The 18,532-nt window shown below is 41.8% G+C and overlaps 2 protein-coding genes across 2 annotated transcripts in view; both read right to left on the bottom strand.

Annotated features, from left to right (window-relative positions):
- VAPA (VAMP associated protein A) overlaps positions 1–6,456 on the bottom strand; it is a 34,464-nt gene extending 28,008 nt beyond the window's left edge. Inside the window, exon 1 of the mRNA XM_054816459.1 lies at positions 5,918–6,456. Within this exon, the coding sequence (XP_054672434.1) occupies positions 5,918–5,993 (76 nt within the window). The 5' untranslated portion in view covers positions 5,994–6,456. The remainder of the gene's footprint in view (positions 1–5,917) is intronic.
- A 9,908-nt stretch (positions 6,457–16,364) lies between these two features.
- The window catches only part of RAB31 (RAB31, member RAS oncogene family), a 73,327-nt gene continuing 71,159 nt past the window's right edge, over positions 16,365–18,532 (bottom strand). Inside the window, exon 7 of the mRNA XM_054816198.1 lies at positions 16,365–16,486. Coding sequence (XP_054672173.1) covers positions 16,476–16,486 — 11 coding nt within the window. The 3' untranslated portion in view covers positions 16,365–16,475. The remainder of the gene's footprint in view (positions 16,487–18,532) is intronic.

The raw sequence follows: 18,532 nt of genomic DNA, 5'->3' as shown, positions 1-18,532 counted from the left end.
TTTTTTTTCTTTTTAAAGGAATTGGCTTATACACACTTATCTGGCTCATCTGACAATAAAAGCCTTGTAATTTGACAGCTTTCACACTGGAAAATGTAATACTTCTCTAATTAGTCAGTGATTTTTTTTCACCTTACACACAGCAAGTGGTCTCCAGCAGCCTTTTCCAACTTGAAATTATGGCTTGTAAGATGAGCATTTAATAACCCTTTAATGACTGATGTTCAAAAAGATCTGGTAAACAAACATCTCCAAAAGACAAAGTTGATCAGAAAGTAAAACATATTCACAAACCACAGTCAAATCAAAACAGGAACAATTTAAAATACCACAATGGACAGTCAGTGCGCTAAATATTCAGACCTATTAACTGATGCATAAAACAGCTCCTCTTGTTAATGGTAAGTCTCTATTTTGCAACTTGGCTTTGAACAATGGTACAGTGTTCATGTATAATACAGTATTTTTTACAGTATTAATAATGAGGTATTACAGTGATCTAGAACACTTGCTTAGGCTATCAACAAGCAGAATGAGTAGGCGCTTTATACTAATCACAATGTAAAGGTGAAGCTTTTATACCAATGACTGCACTAGAAGTACAAGACAGTGAGGTTTGCTTAGTGTTTCTGTTTAGTGAGGATGTAACATTAAGTAAAACTGAGTCCTACAAATTGCAGGTAAAGCATAAAACTTCCAAATCTTTGCTGCTGTATACCTCTGTCATCACAGGAAAAAATCTTCCATTATTGAATCTTAAAACAAATGGCAAACTAGATCTGCCAAAATATAATCTAACACCTATATTACACCTGACTTCACAGATCAATGCAACTCCTTTTTATTAGTCAGTTTTAAATGCAGTCTAACACTGTAATAGACATATGTATTAACATAGTATCACCTTATAAGCAACACCTGGTAAAAAAATCATCTTCCTTTCTCTTCCTCAACACATTCCTACTACTCATTTCGTGTCTCAATTTTCATTAATACTTATCATTATAAAAAAATAGGATACTAAAAAATATCACATTTGAGCCAGGAAACAATGGATAGAAGTACAGATATATAGGAAGAATAAACAATTCTAGAAATCCTTCTTGGATTTAAAAAAAAAAAAAGAAAGGAGTCAAAGACTACTTGTTGAATACTGAGTCATTCTATGGGACGTTCAATCTTTGTCATTACACAATATTCAGCCAGCAAAAATATTAACTTAAATGGAATTATTTCAAAATATCAAAAAGCCACAACTGTGTTAGTAATCACTTAGAACCAGTTTTTCCCCTCTGCACTCCCATTGTTTAGTTTCAAAAATGTTCTTGAATGAAGATACCAGAAAATTGACATCCCAATCACCTTTTTATTAACGTATCTTAGAAAGCTGGGACATCAAAAATTTGCTGGTACTTTGAATAGAGTGAAAACAGGCGTAAAATTTGACATAATCAAGACACACACAAATAAGGCAGCAAGATCGCATTTGAGGACTTCAAACCCTGCCTACACTAAAAGATATCCTGGGCCAATTCTGGCAACAGACCTTCAGAGCAGGGGACAGATTTAACGTTGAGCTATTTTTACCTTTAAATTCCACCTTCTCGATTTGCAGCAACACATAGCCTATGGCTTTCAATGTTACCAATAGCAATGCAATGATTACAAAATAATCTACAGCAATATTTTTGTATTATTTAAAAGGTAATAGAAATCTGCATTTCAGAATGAGCTGTAATACTTAAGTGTTCTCTACTTCACCTGGAACGCTACCACCTGATAGCTGATTTTATACACTAATAGTCCTAGATTATTAATCAGATTAACAATCAGAAATTAAACAGATGTTATGTTGATCTCTCCCAGTAAGTCAAACCATCAAAGGGAAAACTAATTGCACACAGACATGCTCAAAAGTTGATTTTAGTCTGCTTACTTGCTGACTTATTTCTAGCCTCAAGATAATTAAAAAAAAAAAGGAAATGTGCCTCATTATTTTGAGACCTTTACAAAGGTAACATAACTGGATTTCACACACTTGTAGCAAGAACTTCAATAAAGGACATCAATTTAGAATATTCAGACATTTTTATAAAGTTTGACTACTGCTAGTCAGGCACCTCTGAATCACGTGAAATTCAAATTCTGAACACTGTCTACTAATCTTCCAAGGCTCATGAAATCAACTAGTGTTGATTTGCAATTAGGCATTGCAGAAGCACGTCTTATGACTGATTTAAAGATTTGGCAAAGGTTTTTAAAACCTCTTAAAAGAACCATCATCCAAGACCAATTTAAATACACTTTACTTACAATTGCAAAACTGGCTTCTTGGACATAAGGAAGACCTGGTTCCCATAACAATGTTAGAAATCCTTGAACTGAAAACTTCAAGTGCTGCTATTTATCTACACAACCGTTTTAAAAAATATTAAAAAAATCTATTTACTCACAAGGAACCAATTCCAGATTACCATAATCTTCACTGAACTAGAGCTACAGACAATGATTATGTGCATGAGTCACATGAAAAGACCCCAATAAGAAGCAGATGTTCCACCTTCCAAATTAGTTGCTTTTAAGTGTCTCATGTTACAATTCTTCCAATCCAGTCCTAAACAAACCCAAACAACTTCAGATTTGAGAAGCTAAACAAAATACATTAGACTAAAATACAGAAGAAAGCTAACCTACTGGAGTAATAGGGTTGAAGACCTGGATACAAGAAACATGAAGCTAATTCTCAGTGCTCCGTATTGAGTCTCCGAAAGTGGTATTACGTAGTATATCAACTGCCTCTTGGTTTCATCACTTTTAAGTACAATTTTTCCCCTTGTCACATTTGCACAACACTCTGAAATGTACTTATTTGTTTTGTGGTTTTCCTTAGGTATTCATAATGGTTCCACAATACAAAGAAACCTAATTATCACAGAAGCAGAGGGAATTAACCATGACTCCAAAGTGCTATTAATGACTAAAATTTCTAGGAATTCAAAGTACTATAAAAACAGAATTCTAATCTTTCCGTCACCAAGGGATATATGTAATGTGTTAACCACCACGGGACATGTTCTTTAGACCTCCCCCTGAATTGTGTGCAATAAAATTCAGAATAAATGTATTTATAGACCTCATTTTTGCTGATTGAGTAAAGTAGATTAGAAAAATAAAAAACCCAACCAGGGAGAGTTTCATCAGACAATGATGAATTTAAAACCTTGCCAAAAACTCCTTAAGATAAGTCCTATGTACTTTTAAATCATTGTTTGCACAGGGGCATATTAACACATTTCACTGTCAGCCTAAAGGTCAGCAAATCCTATACAAGATCCTGAGGCAAGAAAACCAACAAAACTATTTGTTCAGTTCAGCTGTTTAGACTTAACTTATATCTCTGTTACATATGCATCAACAGTATTAGGTAAAGAGTAATAATGGATAAATTTCCTAATAAAATAACTTTGCATAACTAGCCACACTGAAAAAAAAATAAAGATATATGATTTTCCTACACTAAGTTACACTTATTCCAAGTCATACATTCTCTTACTGACCAATTACTTTTTAAAAGATAACTCTTGGGATTCCCTTGAGCCAATATTGTACTCTTCAATGCAATACTTTAGAACTGAATTACTGTCTGTGGTCCACAAACCTTTTTAAACACCTCAAAAATATGCAGTTAGAAAATGTTTGAGAGTGCATTCAATGTTCTCGATAGATCTTTCTATAGTATACTACTATAATAATATAGTAATAGACAGTGCTTTCTATGAAGTGTTGGCTGCAGTCTCATTATGCTTCAGATTTTGTTTTTGCTTAGTCTGGTCTACAGAAATTTTCTTAATATATGCATTAGACTGAAACCAAAGTTTATGCCTAAAGAATACACATTTTGTGCTCTATGTACATAAACACACACCACAATAAAAAACACTGATTGACAATGGGTTCAAACAAACAGAATTTCTAATCTAGTATTTATTATATATTCCCTGTATCAACACTTTGTTTGAAATCACATAAATACAGCTTGTCTTCAAGCTGGAAGTAACTCAACATCTGAAAGCTTCAAATTAGACACAGTAGCATGTTTCCTTATAAAAGAAAAAAAATGCATTTTCCTCCAACCTGTTCTTGCAATAAGAATACAGTGTATTGAAATCTGAGTGCAGGCAGACCTGGCAGCATTTTAACAACACAAAACAGAAATGAGAAAGGATAAGTTCCTGCTATGGTTTTGACTCTGTCTATGAATGTGCAATTTAAAAATTGAAGCTATTAAGAAATTAATATGTGTGATCAGATTTTGGGTTTTAATTGATTTGATGGATAAATAAAACAAGCACAGTTTTTTAAAAATCTCTTTGATCAACCAGACTTAAGTTTTATTTCTAAAAGCCAGGCCAGCCAAAGGTATTTTGGGGGAATACAGTGTCCTTCTCTAATATAAACATTAATTTCTTCTAATTGTCCATTTAAAGATTTTTACAACCTCATAAATTCCACTCTGTACCTCTAAAACAATGAAAAATTAGTCTACTAAAAATGGAAAATAAAACAGAAGTATTCATAGGATTAGGCAAGTGCATGTGTTGACACTAATCACAAAATTTTAAATGTAAGTTCAGATAACATTAACAGCTTTTTTTAAAAAAGAAAAATCTAGTATTGCGGACTCTAGTTCTGAAACGTTCTGAGATTTTTCTCAATGCCCCTTATGGGCATAAAATAAAATCACAGGATACTACTGAAAACTGCTTATTCTATCATGCTTTTCTTTATGCCCCTGCCTTTCAGGGATCACTCATCTTTGGAAGAGCCTTCGCTTTTCACAACTATCTAATTTATTAGGAGAGAAAAAAATCCCACATGATAACAGCACTAACTAGGACCTATTTTGACAGAAGTGTATCATGCCGGTCACAGTCATGCGGTCGGCACGCAATACCCGATACGCAGAAACTTCCGAAATGCACGCATTCCTTTCCTTCGTTCCTAAGGAAGGAGCCAGCTGCCTGTTTACGTACCGAGAACCTGCCTGAAACATAACAACTTGGGGGAAAGGGCGGGGTCATTTGCCAGGCCAGCGGGACAGGCTGCATCGGGAAGAGGGTGCGAGTGCCTGCACATCGCCTGGTCCCATACCCCTGGAGTGATGGTGCAAAACCGCACCGGCCCCGCAGGGAGACCGGCGGGGGCCGGGGGCTGGACTCTGACAAGTGCCCACAGCCGCCCCTCCAGGGCGCGGGAGAGAGAAATGGCCAGACATGAGTGGCCTCCCGAGGCGAGTTTCCCTCCTCGGCTCCCCTCCCTGCTCCCTCGCACAGCGGCAAGGCTTCAGTCGCCCACTTCGGGGCCTCTCCTTCCCGCTGCAGACAGAGGGAGACCTCACGGAGAGGAACCGGCGGCCGCGCAGACCTCCGCAGCCACAGAAATGACAGAAGAGCGACTCCCCCCTCCCCGGGCCGGGCTCCGCTACCTCAGGGCCGGGCCTCCCGAGCGGAGCGGAGCGGTGACACGGCAGCGGCCGCGTCGGCATGCGGGGGACACGCGGGGGCAGGAGGCGGACTGGCGCACTGGCGGGGGACGGACGGCCCCCCGAGTGCCGCGCCCGGCAAAGCGGGCGGGCACCCTCCGGGGACCGGGCCGCAGCGCTGCTGGGGCCGCGGACACGCTCTCGAGTCCCCGCGGGATCCCAAAATGGCGGCGGCCGAGCCCGTTCACCGGCTCGGCGGCGCCCCCCACCCCTCGACGGACCCGGGCGGGCAGGGCCCGGCACCGCGGCCCGGGGGAGGGAGGGGGGAGCAAACCGAGGCGACTGGAGGCGGCCCAGCACCGAGGCGAAACGGGACACCGTGCCAGGCTGGGCCGTCCCGCTGTCCACCCTCCCCCGCGCCCGGCTCCCCCTCACCTTTGAATTTGAGGTCGGTGGGCGGATCGAGCACCAGGATCTGCTCGTGCTTTGCCAGAGCCCCGGCAGCCGCCATCTCGCTCGCTCGCTCCGGCGGGAGGAGGAGTGGTGGGAGGGAGGAGGAGGAGGAGGAGTCCGGGCAGCAGCAGTGCCGCTCCCTCGCGGCGGGCGGGCAGTGGCTCCGCGCGGCTGCACGCGCTGTCGGCGGGGCGCGGGCCAAGGACGGGCGCTGCCGCCTGCCGCTGCGCGCGCTGCCGCCCCGAGCCCCGTTCGCCGCCCTCCCCGCGCGACTAGCTCACCGGCCGGTCGGCAACGCCACCCCTCCGCGGGCACGAGGGCGGCGGAGGCGGCGAGGCGCCTTGCGCGCATGCGCCCGCGCGCAGCTCGCGCCTAGCGGCTTCCCCCCCTCCTCCCGCACCGCCGGTTGGAGCGGAACCCCTCGGCCCGGCCCCCGCAGCCACCCCCTCCGCTGGGGCGCAGGAGCGGAGCGAGGAGAAGCGACACCTCCCAAACACACACACTTGGGGCAGAGGCGGCGGCGGCAGCACGCGTGCGCCGCGGATCGCCGGAAGAGGAAGGGCGCCGCTGGCTCGGTGCTTCGGGCGGCCGCAGCGTCGCTTGGGGAACTACCGCTCCCGGCGTGCCGCTGCGGGCGGGCGTGGGGACTGCCGGGAGTTGTAGTCATGGCGGGACGCTGAGGCGGGCATGGGGAGCCGAGGCGGGCTCCTGCTCTGTGGGGCTGTGGGGAAGGGCGGCCCTCTGGGTTCAGAGGTGGTGTGACCGGCCCTTCCCCCGAAACTGGAGGAAGGAGGGCGAGGCTGGGCGTCGGGTGGCGGACACCGGGCGGTAGTTGGGAAGGGGGCAAGTAAAGGCAAATTGGGGAAATAGTCTCAAACTCCCTATGGCCGCTGAGGGATCTGGCTTGGGTTCCGTCTGCTCACGGTTGAGGCGCTGGAGCCAGCTCGTGGCTGCCATCCGGTACCCGTGTGATGCGGCCCGGCCTAAAGGCGGCTCTGCCACCGGGCAGCACCCCAGCGACAAGGTGGATGGGCCCAGCTCTCAAACCGGCCTGGAAAATGGCCAAAAACTTCCCTCGAGTACGAAAGCTGTCACTAGGTGAAGGCTGAGGAGCATTAATAGGGAGTCGATGTTGAGAAAGATTGAGCTCTTGCAAAAAAAAAAAAAAAAGAAATATGAGCTATTATTTATTATTAGGCAGGAACATGGCATATTTGCCATCCTTCTTGCTTGCACTTTTTGCCAGTGTTTTCGTGGTAGGCCTTTTCATTGATACCATACTTTCAAACGAATGGTGCATGTTTGGTGAATACCTCTACCTCAGCCACCATCACGAAGAAGGAGTTGTGATGCCATTCAGCAGGGGAGACCCACTTAGTAATTTAGGTTCAGGCTCTGCCTTGGCTCCAGCAGAGCCTTCACCCTCCATTTCGGCTGCCTGCCTCTGCTCCAGGGCTGCCACCATCATGCCTGCCTACTTCAGCGCTTTTCTCCATGCGGCTTTTGCCAGCAGCAAATACACACATGACTTTTAATACCATCGATGACTGAAGAAGAAATAAGTGAGAATTGCTGTAGAAAAGTATTTCAGAGCAGTTTTACCTGATTAGAATTGGCGTCAATAGGTGGAATTATGTAGCATGTATGTGAAAAAGTTGCTAAAGGTCTGCAACTATTCTGGCTGCAGTTTTCCTGCAGACTTATTTTATGATGCACATAAACCAGCATCTTTAATTACATCCTTTATTTACAGTGCAATATTTAAAGTTATTGTCTGGTGGTCTGCTGGGCTTCGTTAGCAAAACCAATGTTCCGCTTTGCTTATGCATTCTTACCCTTGGGATCTGGAAGATAAACTGGAAGATAGAGGGGTTTTTTTCTGTCCTAGTACATCTTTTTCTGTTAACATGGACACTTAGTCTATTAACTCCACTCTGTTTCTGTTCATGAATCTACCAAAAGATTAAACCACAGTCTACACTTCCCAGAAATTATAATTCAGTTCCAGAATTACTTGGTGATTATATACCAGAAGAACTCATGGGTCTCAGCTTGCAAAGAATCAAGACATGGGGAGCTGCTGCAAAAGGTTCTGTCTTTTCTCCTTTTAATGGGGTTTAAAAATTACAGAAAAGAGTACAAATCCAAAATCAGCTTCCTCTTTGTAGATTTAGAAGACAGAAATACCTCTGTTTTCTAATTCTTTTATAGATCTCTTGTATAAGAAAATCTGAGGCAAATTAGAAGTTAAGATCCTTCCTTAACATGACAACAGGTCTTAGAGGTTTTCCCATGCATGGTTTTCAGTGCAAACACCTTGTTAGACGTGGTTGCATGATATATGTACCTGACATCAGGTGATGTGCATGGGTTGGAGGAGGACTGGGTTAATCCTTATCACCAGCATATCGAGAGGGAGTGGACAAAGAACAGGGCAGAGCCTCAAGCTGTGGCTCACAGAGGGAGCATCACAGCATCACTGAGGCTGGAGGGGACTCCAGGAGGGGCCGTAGTTCAATTTCCAACTCAAAGAAGAGTCAAAGCTGATTTCAGGCCAGGTTGCTCAAGGCTTTGTCCTGTGGGGTCATTAAAACCTCCAAGGACAGAGATTTCGCAGCCTCCTTGCAGCAGCCCAGCTCAGCACTTGCCTGTCCAGCTTCAATCTGCTCCTTTTGTGTTATAGTAACAGCAAAGTTAGTACATAAATATTGAGTGGGTGGATTAATGGTAATTATGTATGTTGTTTGAACACATTGAGAACCTTAATAATGCATTCATCTGTTTTGTTGCATTTAGTATCATTTCTGATCTAATGCTTTTATTACATCCAGACTGATGTCATTTTTTCTATTAAACACCACCTGTGCTGTTGATCAGCAATATCTGGCAACCTGCTCCAACATCTGATTCATTTCATTTTAACACCTTATAGCACAGTTCAGGAATGAAATCTTGGATCTGCTGCAGTCAGTAGAACTCCTCTCACTGATTTTGGTGAGATCATGATGTCATTCCAGAAGTAGCTATCTTTAGTATATTCATCACTGCTTGTGAAAGGATAACATTTGCTTAACCTGAGGTCAACATTTTTCCTATGTGTTTGTAGATCTTAATGTTTTTCACCCTGTGCGTTCAGTATTGTCGTTATATCTCATTTTGGAGATGGTTTGACATTTTTTCAAAACTGTTTGCTATTAAATACTAAATAAACTCTGTCTGTACCTGAGAAGTAGCAGAGTAGATTCAGTTTCGTAATAGTGTTTTCCGCTGTTTATTATGCAGGTAGTTTATTCAGTCCCACCAATTCTGAACTTGAAAATGTCTTGCAATAAAACAGTATCATGACCACCTTTGCAATTTCTTGGTGTTAATAAGACTGTGTCTGAAAAAGCAACCAACTGCCACATTACTTGTCCTGTTAATGAGAAAATTCTAGATTTCACTCAGTGAAGTATCTCATGCATCCTGCACTGCTAAGTCAGTGAATATTGCAAAATGCGAAGGTATAAACGTAAGAGTATGTTTTAATTTCTCTGTATGGAAATACCTGCCCTTTTGGTGCTGCTGTTTATCTTCTGAAATACAAAACTCTTCATACAGCAGGTTCTAGTCATAATTTACTTGACTGCTGATGAGTTCCGTACATAGTTTTAAGCCCACTTGTTATATTGTAAATCAAAGGTAAAATTGCAGTCCACACTATTACTGAAGATTTCTGGCATTAGTCAAATGTTGCTGCAGAAAGGAAAAGTAGGTCTTAGTTGAATATCTTCAAGTTTGTTCAACTACGGTGTATTTCTTTACCTGGTGACATTATTATGAAAACGTACAACACGTTGAATATTCAAATAGAGAGAAGCCAATAGCACATAATGGCATTCTCATAAATAGCTACAGTGTGAAATTTGATGTACTTTTCATATTTTGGACCTGATTCTATATTGCCGAACACAAAAATGCTCTAGGCCATTAACTTACGTAGAAACAAGACAAAATTTGTATCTTGTCTTTGTGGTTGAAAGTAGCATTTAAAGGATCGAATGCTTCCTGAGCCAATTTCAAATGTGCTAAAAGCCATTAGTCCTTTGATAAAGGACAAAGTTATTAAGGAAGTGGATTTTTGCATTTTCTTTTTAGTAAATCGTTCTTACAGTTCATATACATTCATGAGGGATGTAGTGAGACAATTCAATATACAAAGTATAGAATGTGAGTGTATGTTGGTTGTTGTTTGCTGGTGTTGCATTTCTAAAAATGCACCAACACTTTGCTAAAAAGTAGCCCAAAATCAAGTACACATAGCTAAGGATACAAACAGAAGTATGTAGTTGAAACTCACCTCCGGAAGAGAACAACTGTCTTTTAAGTATCAGTCTTAACCTGAGAAGTAATTCTGCAGAAAAAGCGTGATGGTGCCCTGTGGTCGTCGCATCTCTTTCCCAATCTGATATTCTTGCAAACATCATGGTCTTTCTCAGTTTCAGTTCGGAGAACTCACCTGGCAACCGGGGTTCAAATTTCGGCTTTCATTTGCTCTGTTAATACACGTAGCAGCTCTGCAATGCTAATTCTGCCCTCGGCATCTCCTAAGCGGTTCCAGGAAGCCCTCAAATTATATTTTCACACCATGCCTAGGTTCAGTTCTAATGGGTCACAACGTAAATGGGATCAAATAATGTCATATCGATGTGTGAAAGACAAGCATTGTATCCAGACTGTGCATGACACGTGAAGCGCTTTCCCTCTACTAAGCGCTGACAAGACGTACACTGAAGTGCTGTGTCCAGTTTTGGGCACTGTCCTTCAGGAAAGATGTGCGATGATTGAAGGGAGTCCAGAAGAGAGGACCTGTAATGGCTAAGGTCCGGAAAACAGACAGATTGAAACATAAGAACGAATTGAAAAGCTGAGGTTATTTCGCTTCAGGAAGACAAGATTGACTCATGTGTTCGGTAATAGTCTTCAAATACATTAAAAGCTATGGCACAGAGAGAGAAAATCATCTGCTCTCACTTAATTTGAATAGGACAGGAAGTAATGGGCATAGATCGGAGCAAGAGCTGATTCAGAGCAGATGCGAAGAACTTTTTAAGAGAAAGGATAGTTAAGGAAAAAAGATTGCCTGGAAGTGCAATCTATGGAGTCCCAGTCACTGACCTTTAAGAACAGGTTAGACATCTGTTGGGAGATATAAATTTAGCTGATCCTGCCTTGAGATGTGACCTCCAAAGTCCTTTCGAGCCCTATGAGTCTATCATTGTGTAAATTCCAGCATGCTCAAAGATTAAACTGATCATCCGCAGTGGAAATGTCCATTCCCTAAGGTCTGAGCTACAGTCCATTAAAATCAGGGGGAATTTTTCCAGTGACTTTAATAAGCGTTGGATCGGACCCTAATTGAGTGTGTAATTTGGAGCTGTGTGTGGAATTTGGTCCACAATTCTGTTAATGGTATTTGCAAATGAGAAGAATCCAACTCCTTTTCCCAGGGTACATTAGTTTGCAATGGTTACAAGAGAAAGTAAACACACGCTGAAGGAGCAGTGCTAGATTTTTCTTACAAAATCGAGTAGAATTGACTGAAGACAGACACAAGGAAAAGATCTCTGGGGAAAAATTAGCAACTTTTCTCATGGAAGAATATTTTAGACAGCTATTTCTTACATCAATTAAGCAGAGTCAGACGGAAAGAGACAGCAAAAACTATGTTAAAAACACTTTAAAAATAAATAGGTTTCATGAACTTGAGAATGAAATGTTTGTCTTTGCTGAAAGATCAAACTAGCTGAGTGCCTGAAAATGAGCAGAGCAAAAGAAGGGGAGACACGGAGAAATTCAAACTGTCAGTATCTTCAGTCGGTTGCATAGTGACTGGTGAGGAAAGACCCATTCCCCCATAGTCTGTTACCAAATAACATAAAGATTTTCCTCCACTCTGAATGATGAATTAAATCACAAGCACTTATGCCAGCTAAAGCTCTGCCTCTGCAATCACACGTGTTTATGCGATCCGGAGGAATACTAATACGCATGAAGTGGAGAGTTTGCAGATTTGCAAAATCACAACTCCTGTGGGCATCGGCAGCCGCTCTGCATTCGTGGCTTGTGCACATCCCCTGGAAATTCTTTCTCTGTTACCCTTGTCTTGTGGCAGGAAACAGGCAAGTGCTCAAAATGCTCCTCTAACAGATGCAGGAAGGTAAGGTTACTAATATGTGGCTAATACACGCGTGAAAGCTCTTGATTAATTCATTATCTCTAGGAGTAAAGACATAAGGTTTCTAGAATCATCTCCCCACTCCAGTTTGTTTGTTGCGGACGTGTTCTGTGTCTGCACACGGGCTTGAACACTCTACCTGAGAGATCATTTATGAAATATTTATTTACTTTGCATTTGGGGAAGAAAAAAAGAAAAAAGTCTGCATAATATTATTGATGGAATCTTTGCCAAATACTGAATTATTTATAGCTTAATTGTACAAATGATACCCATGAGGACCTGTTAGATTGCAATATGCAATTGATACACTGTGCAAAACCAGGGACATGTCTTTCAGACTTTGTTCTGGTACCTTGGTGGGTCACCTTAAAGCAGTTATGAACACTTTGCAGAGGCAAAGCTGGCACACCCGACAGCATTTTTGACGTTGCAAGGGGTAAAAAGGCCAGCGGAAAGCCCCGTGTAGCAAAAGATGCTCTGACCTTCCCACTCCCAACCCATGTGCCCCCATCGGCCAGCAATCTATCATGCCATGCTTAATTCCCTCATGCTCCCCTTCCCTGTGGGCAACCTAGTCCCTTCTGCCCTTTAGCAGGTCCCACCTACGCTACGGTCACCGCAACTTTGTGCACGGCTCTCTACCTACAACCCCGCATATTCACCATTTTCCTTCCCCCCGTGCCAAGCAATAACAAGGAAGGTTAGGAGAGTGCACCCACTCACCCGTTAACTTTGGTCCTGTGCCTACATCCCTGTTGCAGAGAAATACATAAATAGATGTTTCACTGCTAAATTCATAAAGTTAAATGCTTTTAAATATTTTCTGAGCGTGCCTTTTAATACAGACTTTAATTGTGCAATCACTATTTTAATTCCACAGGTTTCCTGCCTTCAATTCTGCTTTTCGGAGAGAAAGACACTATAGTGCATTGAGACCCTTCTGCTCCCACTCCATCACCCCAGAACTACTTCTGTCCTATTTTGCTGGGGTTTTTTCCCTCCCCTCTCTCCTAATCCACATTGCTCCTGCCCCTCTCTTCCTGCTGTCTAGCAGACAGGCCAGCAAGCTTCCCCTCCTTTCACCTTCAAATGAGACAGGTGTATTTTCTCCTCCTTTGTCCCTAGTATGAGAAAAAGCAGCTTAATAGAAATTAATAGCAATTTAATAGAAAACCAGAGTCAGCTGCTGCAAACCTACAATGTGATTTTTTTCTGTGCCTGGCCGTTTCTTGCATTTTTTCCTTCCCCAAGTGAGGCAAATACTAGAAATGAGGACAATGGGAATCTATAGTGGATCAGAGAGTAGTTTCTATTTATCCACCACCCTCACTCTCTGGGCCAGAACCAAAGGCTTCAGAAAATCCCACCATAGACAGACAGAGGATAGTATCTCTTCTACATTGAGACTGGTCCTATTTTTAAATACTGGCGTAAGGCTTAAGATCTGAAGCACCATGTTAAATACCCTTCTGTCATTTTGTTCTCTTCCTTCTTTCCTTTCCAGCTATTTTGGTGTCATTTGCAAAGTAATCAGCAAACAGTTTATGTTTTCTTCCAGATCACTGATAAAGACATTGAACTGCCTAGCTCCTTTGAAGCTGTTAAATAAGCCATTAGAAGAGAGTAGAAACATGCTGATGTAGCTGCTAATTGGTTCACAGAGCATTTGATACAGGTAAATTGATTTTGTATAGTACTGGTTTTTTTTACAAGATTGTCATGCAGGGCTACATCAAATGACTTAAAGTAATCCATGTGTGTTAAGTCAATATATCTATGTTAAGCAACTACCTTTTAGTCCTGTCTTATTGCTTGGATGCACCTATTTTCCATTAAAAATATATTGATTAACATTACATAAGCTACTACCTATGAGTTAATTTCTATTTATTTCCCGTATCTGTCTTTATTAGTATTTTGCCCAGGGTCTATGTAATGCCTGTAATGATCCAAACCCATCACATTTATTCTTTACGGTGTACCTCGTTCACATTTTACCAGTGATCTGAAATTTCCCCTGTGCACCAGTATTTGTTCAGAATGAATATGAATGGTTCCAAGAGTATCTATCTCCTCCAATTTTTGTCATTCTCCTGGGAGCATTCAACCCTGAAGATTTAAATGTGTTTTGCTTTCACTGATGAACATTCTCTCACACATACAGTGAAAGGGAAAGAATTTCATCTCACTTCATTATTATAACAGGAAAAAATTCAGCTTTTCAAAGTAGCTTAGTAAAAACTGTGCTGTCTTATCCAGAAACTAGACCCCAGGTGAATTCAGTTTCACTCACATCAAAGGCAAAAAAGAAATCGTTGCATTTTGCTCTTGTTAGCTATGCAGCAACAATACAGTTGTGACATAAACAGCTGAGCTGGATTTTGGCTTATGCATCAGGAACAAAACTTTTAACCAAGTTAAAATATTGGATGTTCAATCTTAGGGATGGCTAAGCCAAAAAGATCACACATTAGGCAATTTTCACATTCTAAGTTGGGTTTCCAAGTCTGGCATGTAATCTTCAGCAAATCTTGGGAGGCTTGATCTGGATAGCTTTGATGGACAGCAAAGCAAGGAACTGCATGATTATATTTTTACAAGTCACATTTTAAATCTGAGAATTAGGCTCTTCCTTAAAAACTGTCATGCATTTGGGAAAGCTTGTGTATTCCGGTGACATCATGCCTGATATTTCTTCGCAATTTTTTTCCTTTATTGAAAAGTGAAATGAGGTTTTAAATCGTATGTCTGTCTCTTAGAGGATGAACTGGATAGAGGTTTCTGAATGACTCATTGGGGCCCCTGACTCAATTCAAACAAATTTCAGTAACTCGTTATAAAAGACTGGACAGGATGGGAGGGCTTCTGGCCGCATTATGACAGACCCAACTTCCAATTGTTTCAGCCTGGATAACTTAGATGGATTCATTCTTAAACGCAAGCAGAATTCGCTTGATGAAATGACCATAGCAACATCTATCAATTATCTGACTACTTTTCTAGAAACTACAACAGTAGAGTTTACCCAAGATGAGCTTAAACAGACTTTGGCACATTTTCAGTTTTCACTGTCTTTGTTGCTATTGTGTGAGTTGAGTAGCTAATAAAACTCAACACTTTCCTTCATTGTATCATCAGCAGATACCAGATGATGTCATAAGGAAATGAAATATTTGCAGTTGTCTCACAGGAAAACTTAGAAATGCACAAAAACACCCATGAAGCCTACTCTTGTGTGAGGCAATACAGGGGCCAGTTCTGATGAAAGTGATCGAGTTGCCATGGAGGCCTGACAGTGTGGTAACTCAACATAGACCTCAGTCCCCAAGGCCTCAAAGCCCTGACCCAAAATTGCTCTTATTCAATGGCCTCATAGAAGGATGGCAGTTGAAGAGAGGACTGATACCTAAACTGGAGGCATTTACCCTGGTGGGAGAAGGCAGACAGTTTATACTCCATCATAATCAGTCAAAATCCCACTCTCCATAGACCAGCTCTGAGTACAAAAGATGTAGGTAAATGACAACTGTGACATTATAGTAGTGGTTCTGTTTAAAATTGCAGATGACTTTGAAATTTGACAGAGAATCTTTATATCACTTCATCACACACTTTATATGACATGGTTGTGTATGAAATCAGATAGGCCACTTGGTTCGAAACACGGCTTGCTTACATTGCCAGCAGGACCTGAAGATACCAAAAGAAAATCACAAGTTCCGGAAGTCTAATTTCTTGCCTGTGGCTGGCTGGTTTAAAATACATGTTGGAATTATCTAACATCCAGGATTTAGTTATGCCTTCGAGCTCGCGCTAAGTGGAAGGAAAATTTCCAATGCTGGTTGAAAATGGCAGGGAACACAACATCTCAGGAAATGGGGACCTCTCATGGGAATTCTGGCACTGTTTCACCAAGAAAGCTAGCTTTCTTCAAAAGCAGACCAGTCAGAAGGCAGCCTCTGTAATTTCAGGCTCTCCTGCACTACCAGAGACACAGGTTGAATCATCTTGCCAAATAGCTAAGTAGCCACTTTCCCAGAGCTTTGAAACCCGTAGCTTCCAGACATCCTTACTTTGCTGTCACTGATGTGATGCGAAACAGGCTTCTCAGACGGAGGCTCTCCTTCTAATCTGGTAGTTGCTTCAGGCTTTGTAATTTTTTTAACTGTGTCTATCACATAAGGAAGGGTGCAATTTTCTGCCGTGGTATGCGTCTTTCGCTGGTGTGTGATTCGCAGTGAGATGAGGCGAGGTGTCTGAAAGACATGCCCGCTGACAGTGATGACTTGATGACTCAAGTCTTGTGGATTTTCTAAGGCATCAGTTTGCTCCTGGGAAAAATAAAATTAAAATCCCTCCATTTTATCTTTCAGTGATGGATGTTGTGTTATTGTAAAGCCTTTATACTCCCAGCAGCAAGTACTTAAGTACCTACTACATGCTGCGGTTAAATCGGTCAATGCAAATCTACTTGGATACATTTATCACCACCTCATCCTTTCTTCCTTAGCTTCCTCTGGAACAATTTGCCCTTTCTGTGCAAAACTACCCATCATTCCAAGACATCACTCAGCCAGAATCAAGCTTCATGAAAAGCTAAACCAGGTAGGCAGGGTGGCTACGTAAGTGCACTGGAATGTATTAGCCAAAGCCCTTTGTGCAGGGCTCCTACCCAGTAACCGGTGTGTCATGGACCGCATGAATGAGTATCATCTTTTATTCAGTGGACTTCGTACTATGTAAATTCAGGCATACCCACAGGTAAAGATATGGTATCATTTTTTACAGGTGGAGTCCAGCCACCTGATGCATTCTTAATCTTGTATTTGTTTATGATCATTTATTAGCTAGGGTTCTCAGGTAACAATGGTGTTAACATGGCTGCACCATGAAATGCATGTATATGCACTGTTTGACCATTTATAATGTGATATCCTTTTTACCTCAAATCCAAATTTTCTGTTTCACGCATCACTTTTGTTCCTTCTCTATCACCTCGATGGGCTTGTGACCCCACCACGAAGAGTATCTTCCACAGTAGGACATCATCATGTTGTTTGTCCCTTCAGTTCTAAACATTATTTTCCCTCTACAGAATTTTGTAATCAACATGACATCCTACCCTTGTTCTCATTTCAAGAAACCTATTTCCCCTTCAGAAATTTCACCTCCTAAAAACATTTAAAAAAAAAAAAGTGGTGAAAACCTTATAAAAAAACCCCAAACATTTCCTTTTTTGGTATCTCTGTCACAAGGAAACAAGTTTATCTGTTGAGAGCCCTTTCCTAGATCATCATGAGTTCATATTTCCAGCATATCTCGAAAGCCTCCTTTGTATTCAAAACTGCCAAGAAACTGAGTCACCTCCATTAGAAATGTCAGCCGCTAATGAGACTTCTGTCCCTCCTTACTGTGACTCTGGCGAGAACCGTTCCGGTGTTAAGGGCTGTGCCGTAGGAGGAGAGCTGGTTAGGTGCCAGCAGGCAGTTCAGGTTGCCACCTTGAAAGCAAGTTTTCCCTGAGAACCAGGAATGACCTACAGAGCATGGTAGAACTCAGAGGACAAATGGTATCTCTAAAAGGAGTGGTGCCAGGAAAGCTATTTCATTCCCATGGGGGTTCCTGACTGTCTCAAGAAATAGCACAGAAAATTTAAGTCTTTATTTTGAACATCCTTCTTTCTGAGGGCTCTGATTAGATTCCTACTACACATTTTATGCTTTTTAAGTAAGTATCTACAGTGCAAAATTGTCCCATGTGATGAGTGATGAATGCAAACAGGAACTTGGATATTTGATAGTGATTCTAGATTTGCTGATGACTTGATTTTTTGCAGAGCTAGAATATTGGAAAGGGATTTTGAAATGCACTGTGTCATCCAGGTTGCATCCATTGCTCTTTCTTGCTAACCCTCTGTGACAATTCCTGACATATATTTGTCAGCAAAGCAGTCAGATTCTTTGAAGATGACAAGAAGCAGGGATTTCTTTTATAAGGTGTTTAACCTACATTTCAACCCTATTAAACAAGCAATGAGAAACTATTACTATCCTCTTACTCATTTTTTATTCATTTTAAGTCAGTAACAGCAATGCTATCGGTTGCTCCCCAAGTCATGTTATACTGACAAAGAGGAAGGAACGTGATGTTCATTTTCGTCAAGGGCATCTCTTAGACATGTAAGCTGATTTCCTTATTGAGTGGCACTTGTCAATAAGTAATCAGAAGCCTAGGGATTGTCTCTCTCTTAGTCCGTAACAGATCATTTCTCCAGAGTACTCTACTTGCTGGAGGGGAACAGAGATTTAGTTGTCAAGTATTTATCTTCTTATTTAAACACATATTTTACTGTCATGGAGGGAGCAGGAATAGCAGTC

Source organism: Grus americana, chromosome 2, assembly GCF_028858705.1.
Source record: "Grus americana isolate bGruAme1 chromosome 2, bGruAme1.mat, whole genome shotgun sequence".
Classification (NCBI taxonomy): Eukaryota; Metazoa; Chordata; class Aves; order Gruiformes; family Gruidae; genus Grus; species Grus americana.
The sequence above is the reverse complement of the archived record's forward strand: the minus strand, read 5'-3'. Positions and strand labels throughout refer to the sequence as shown.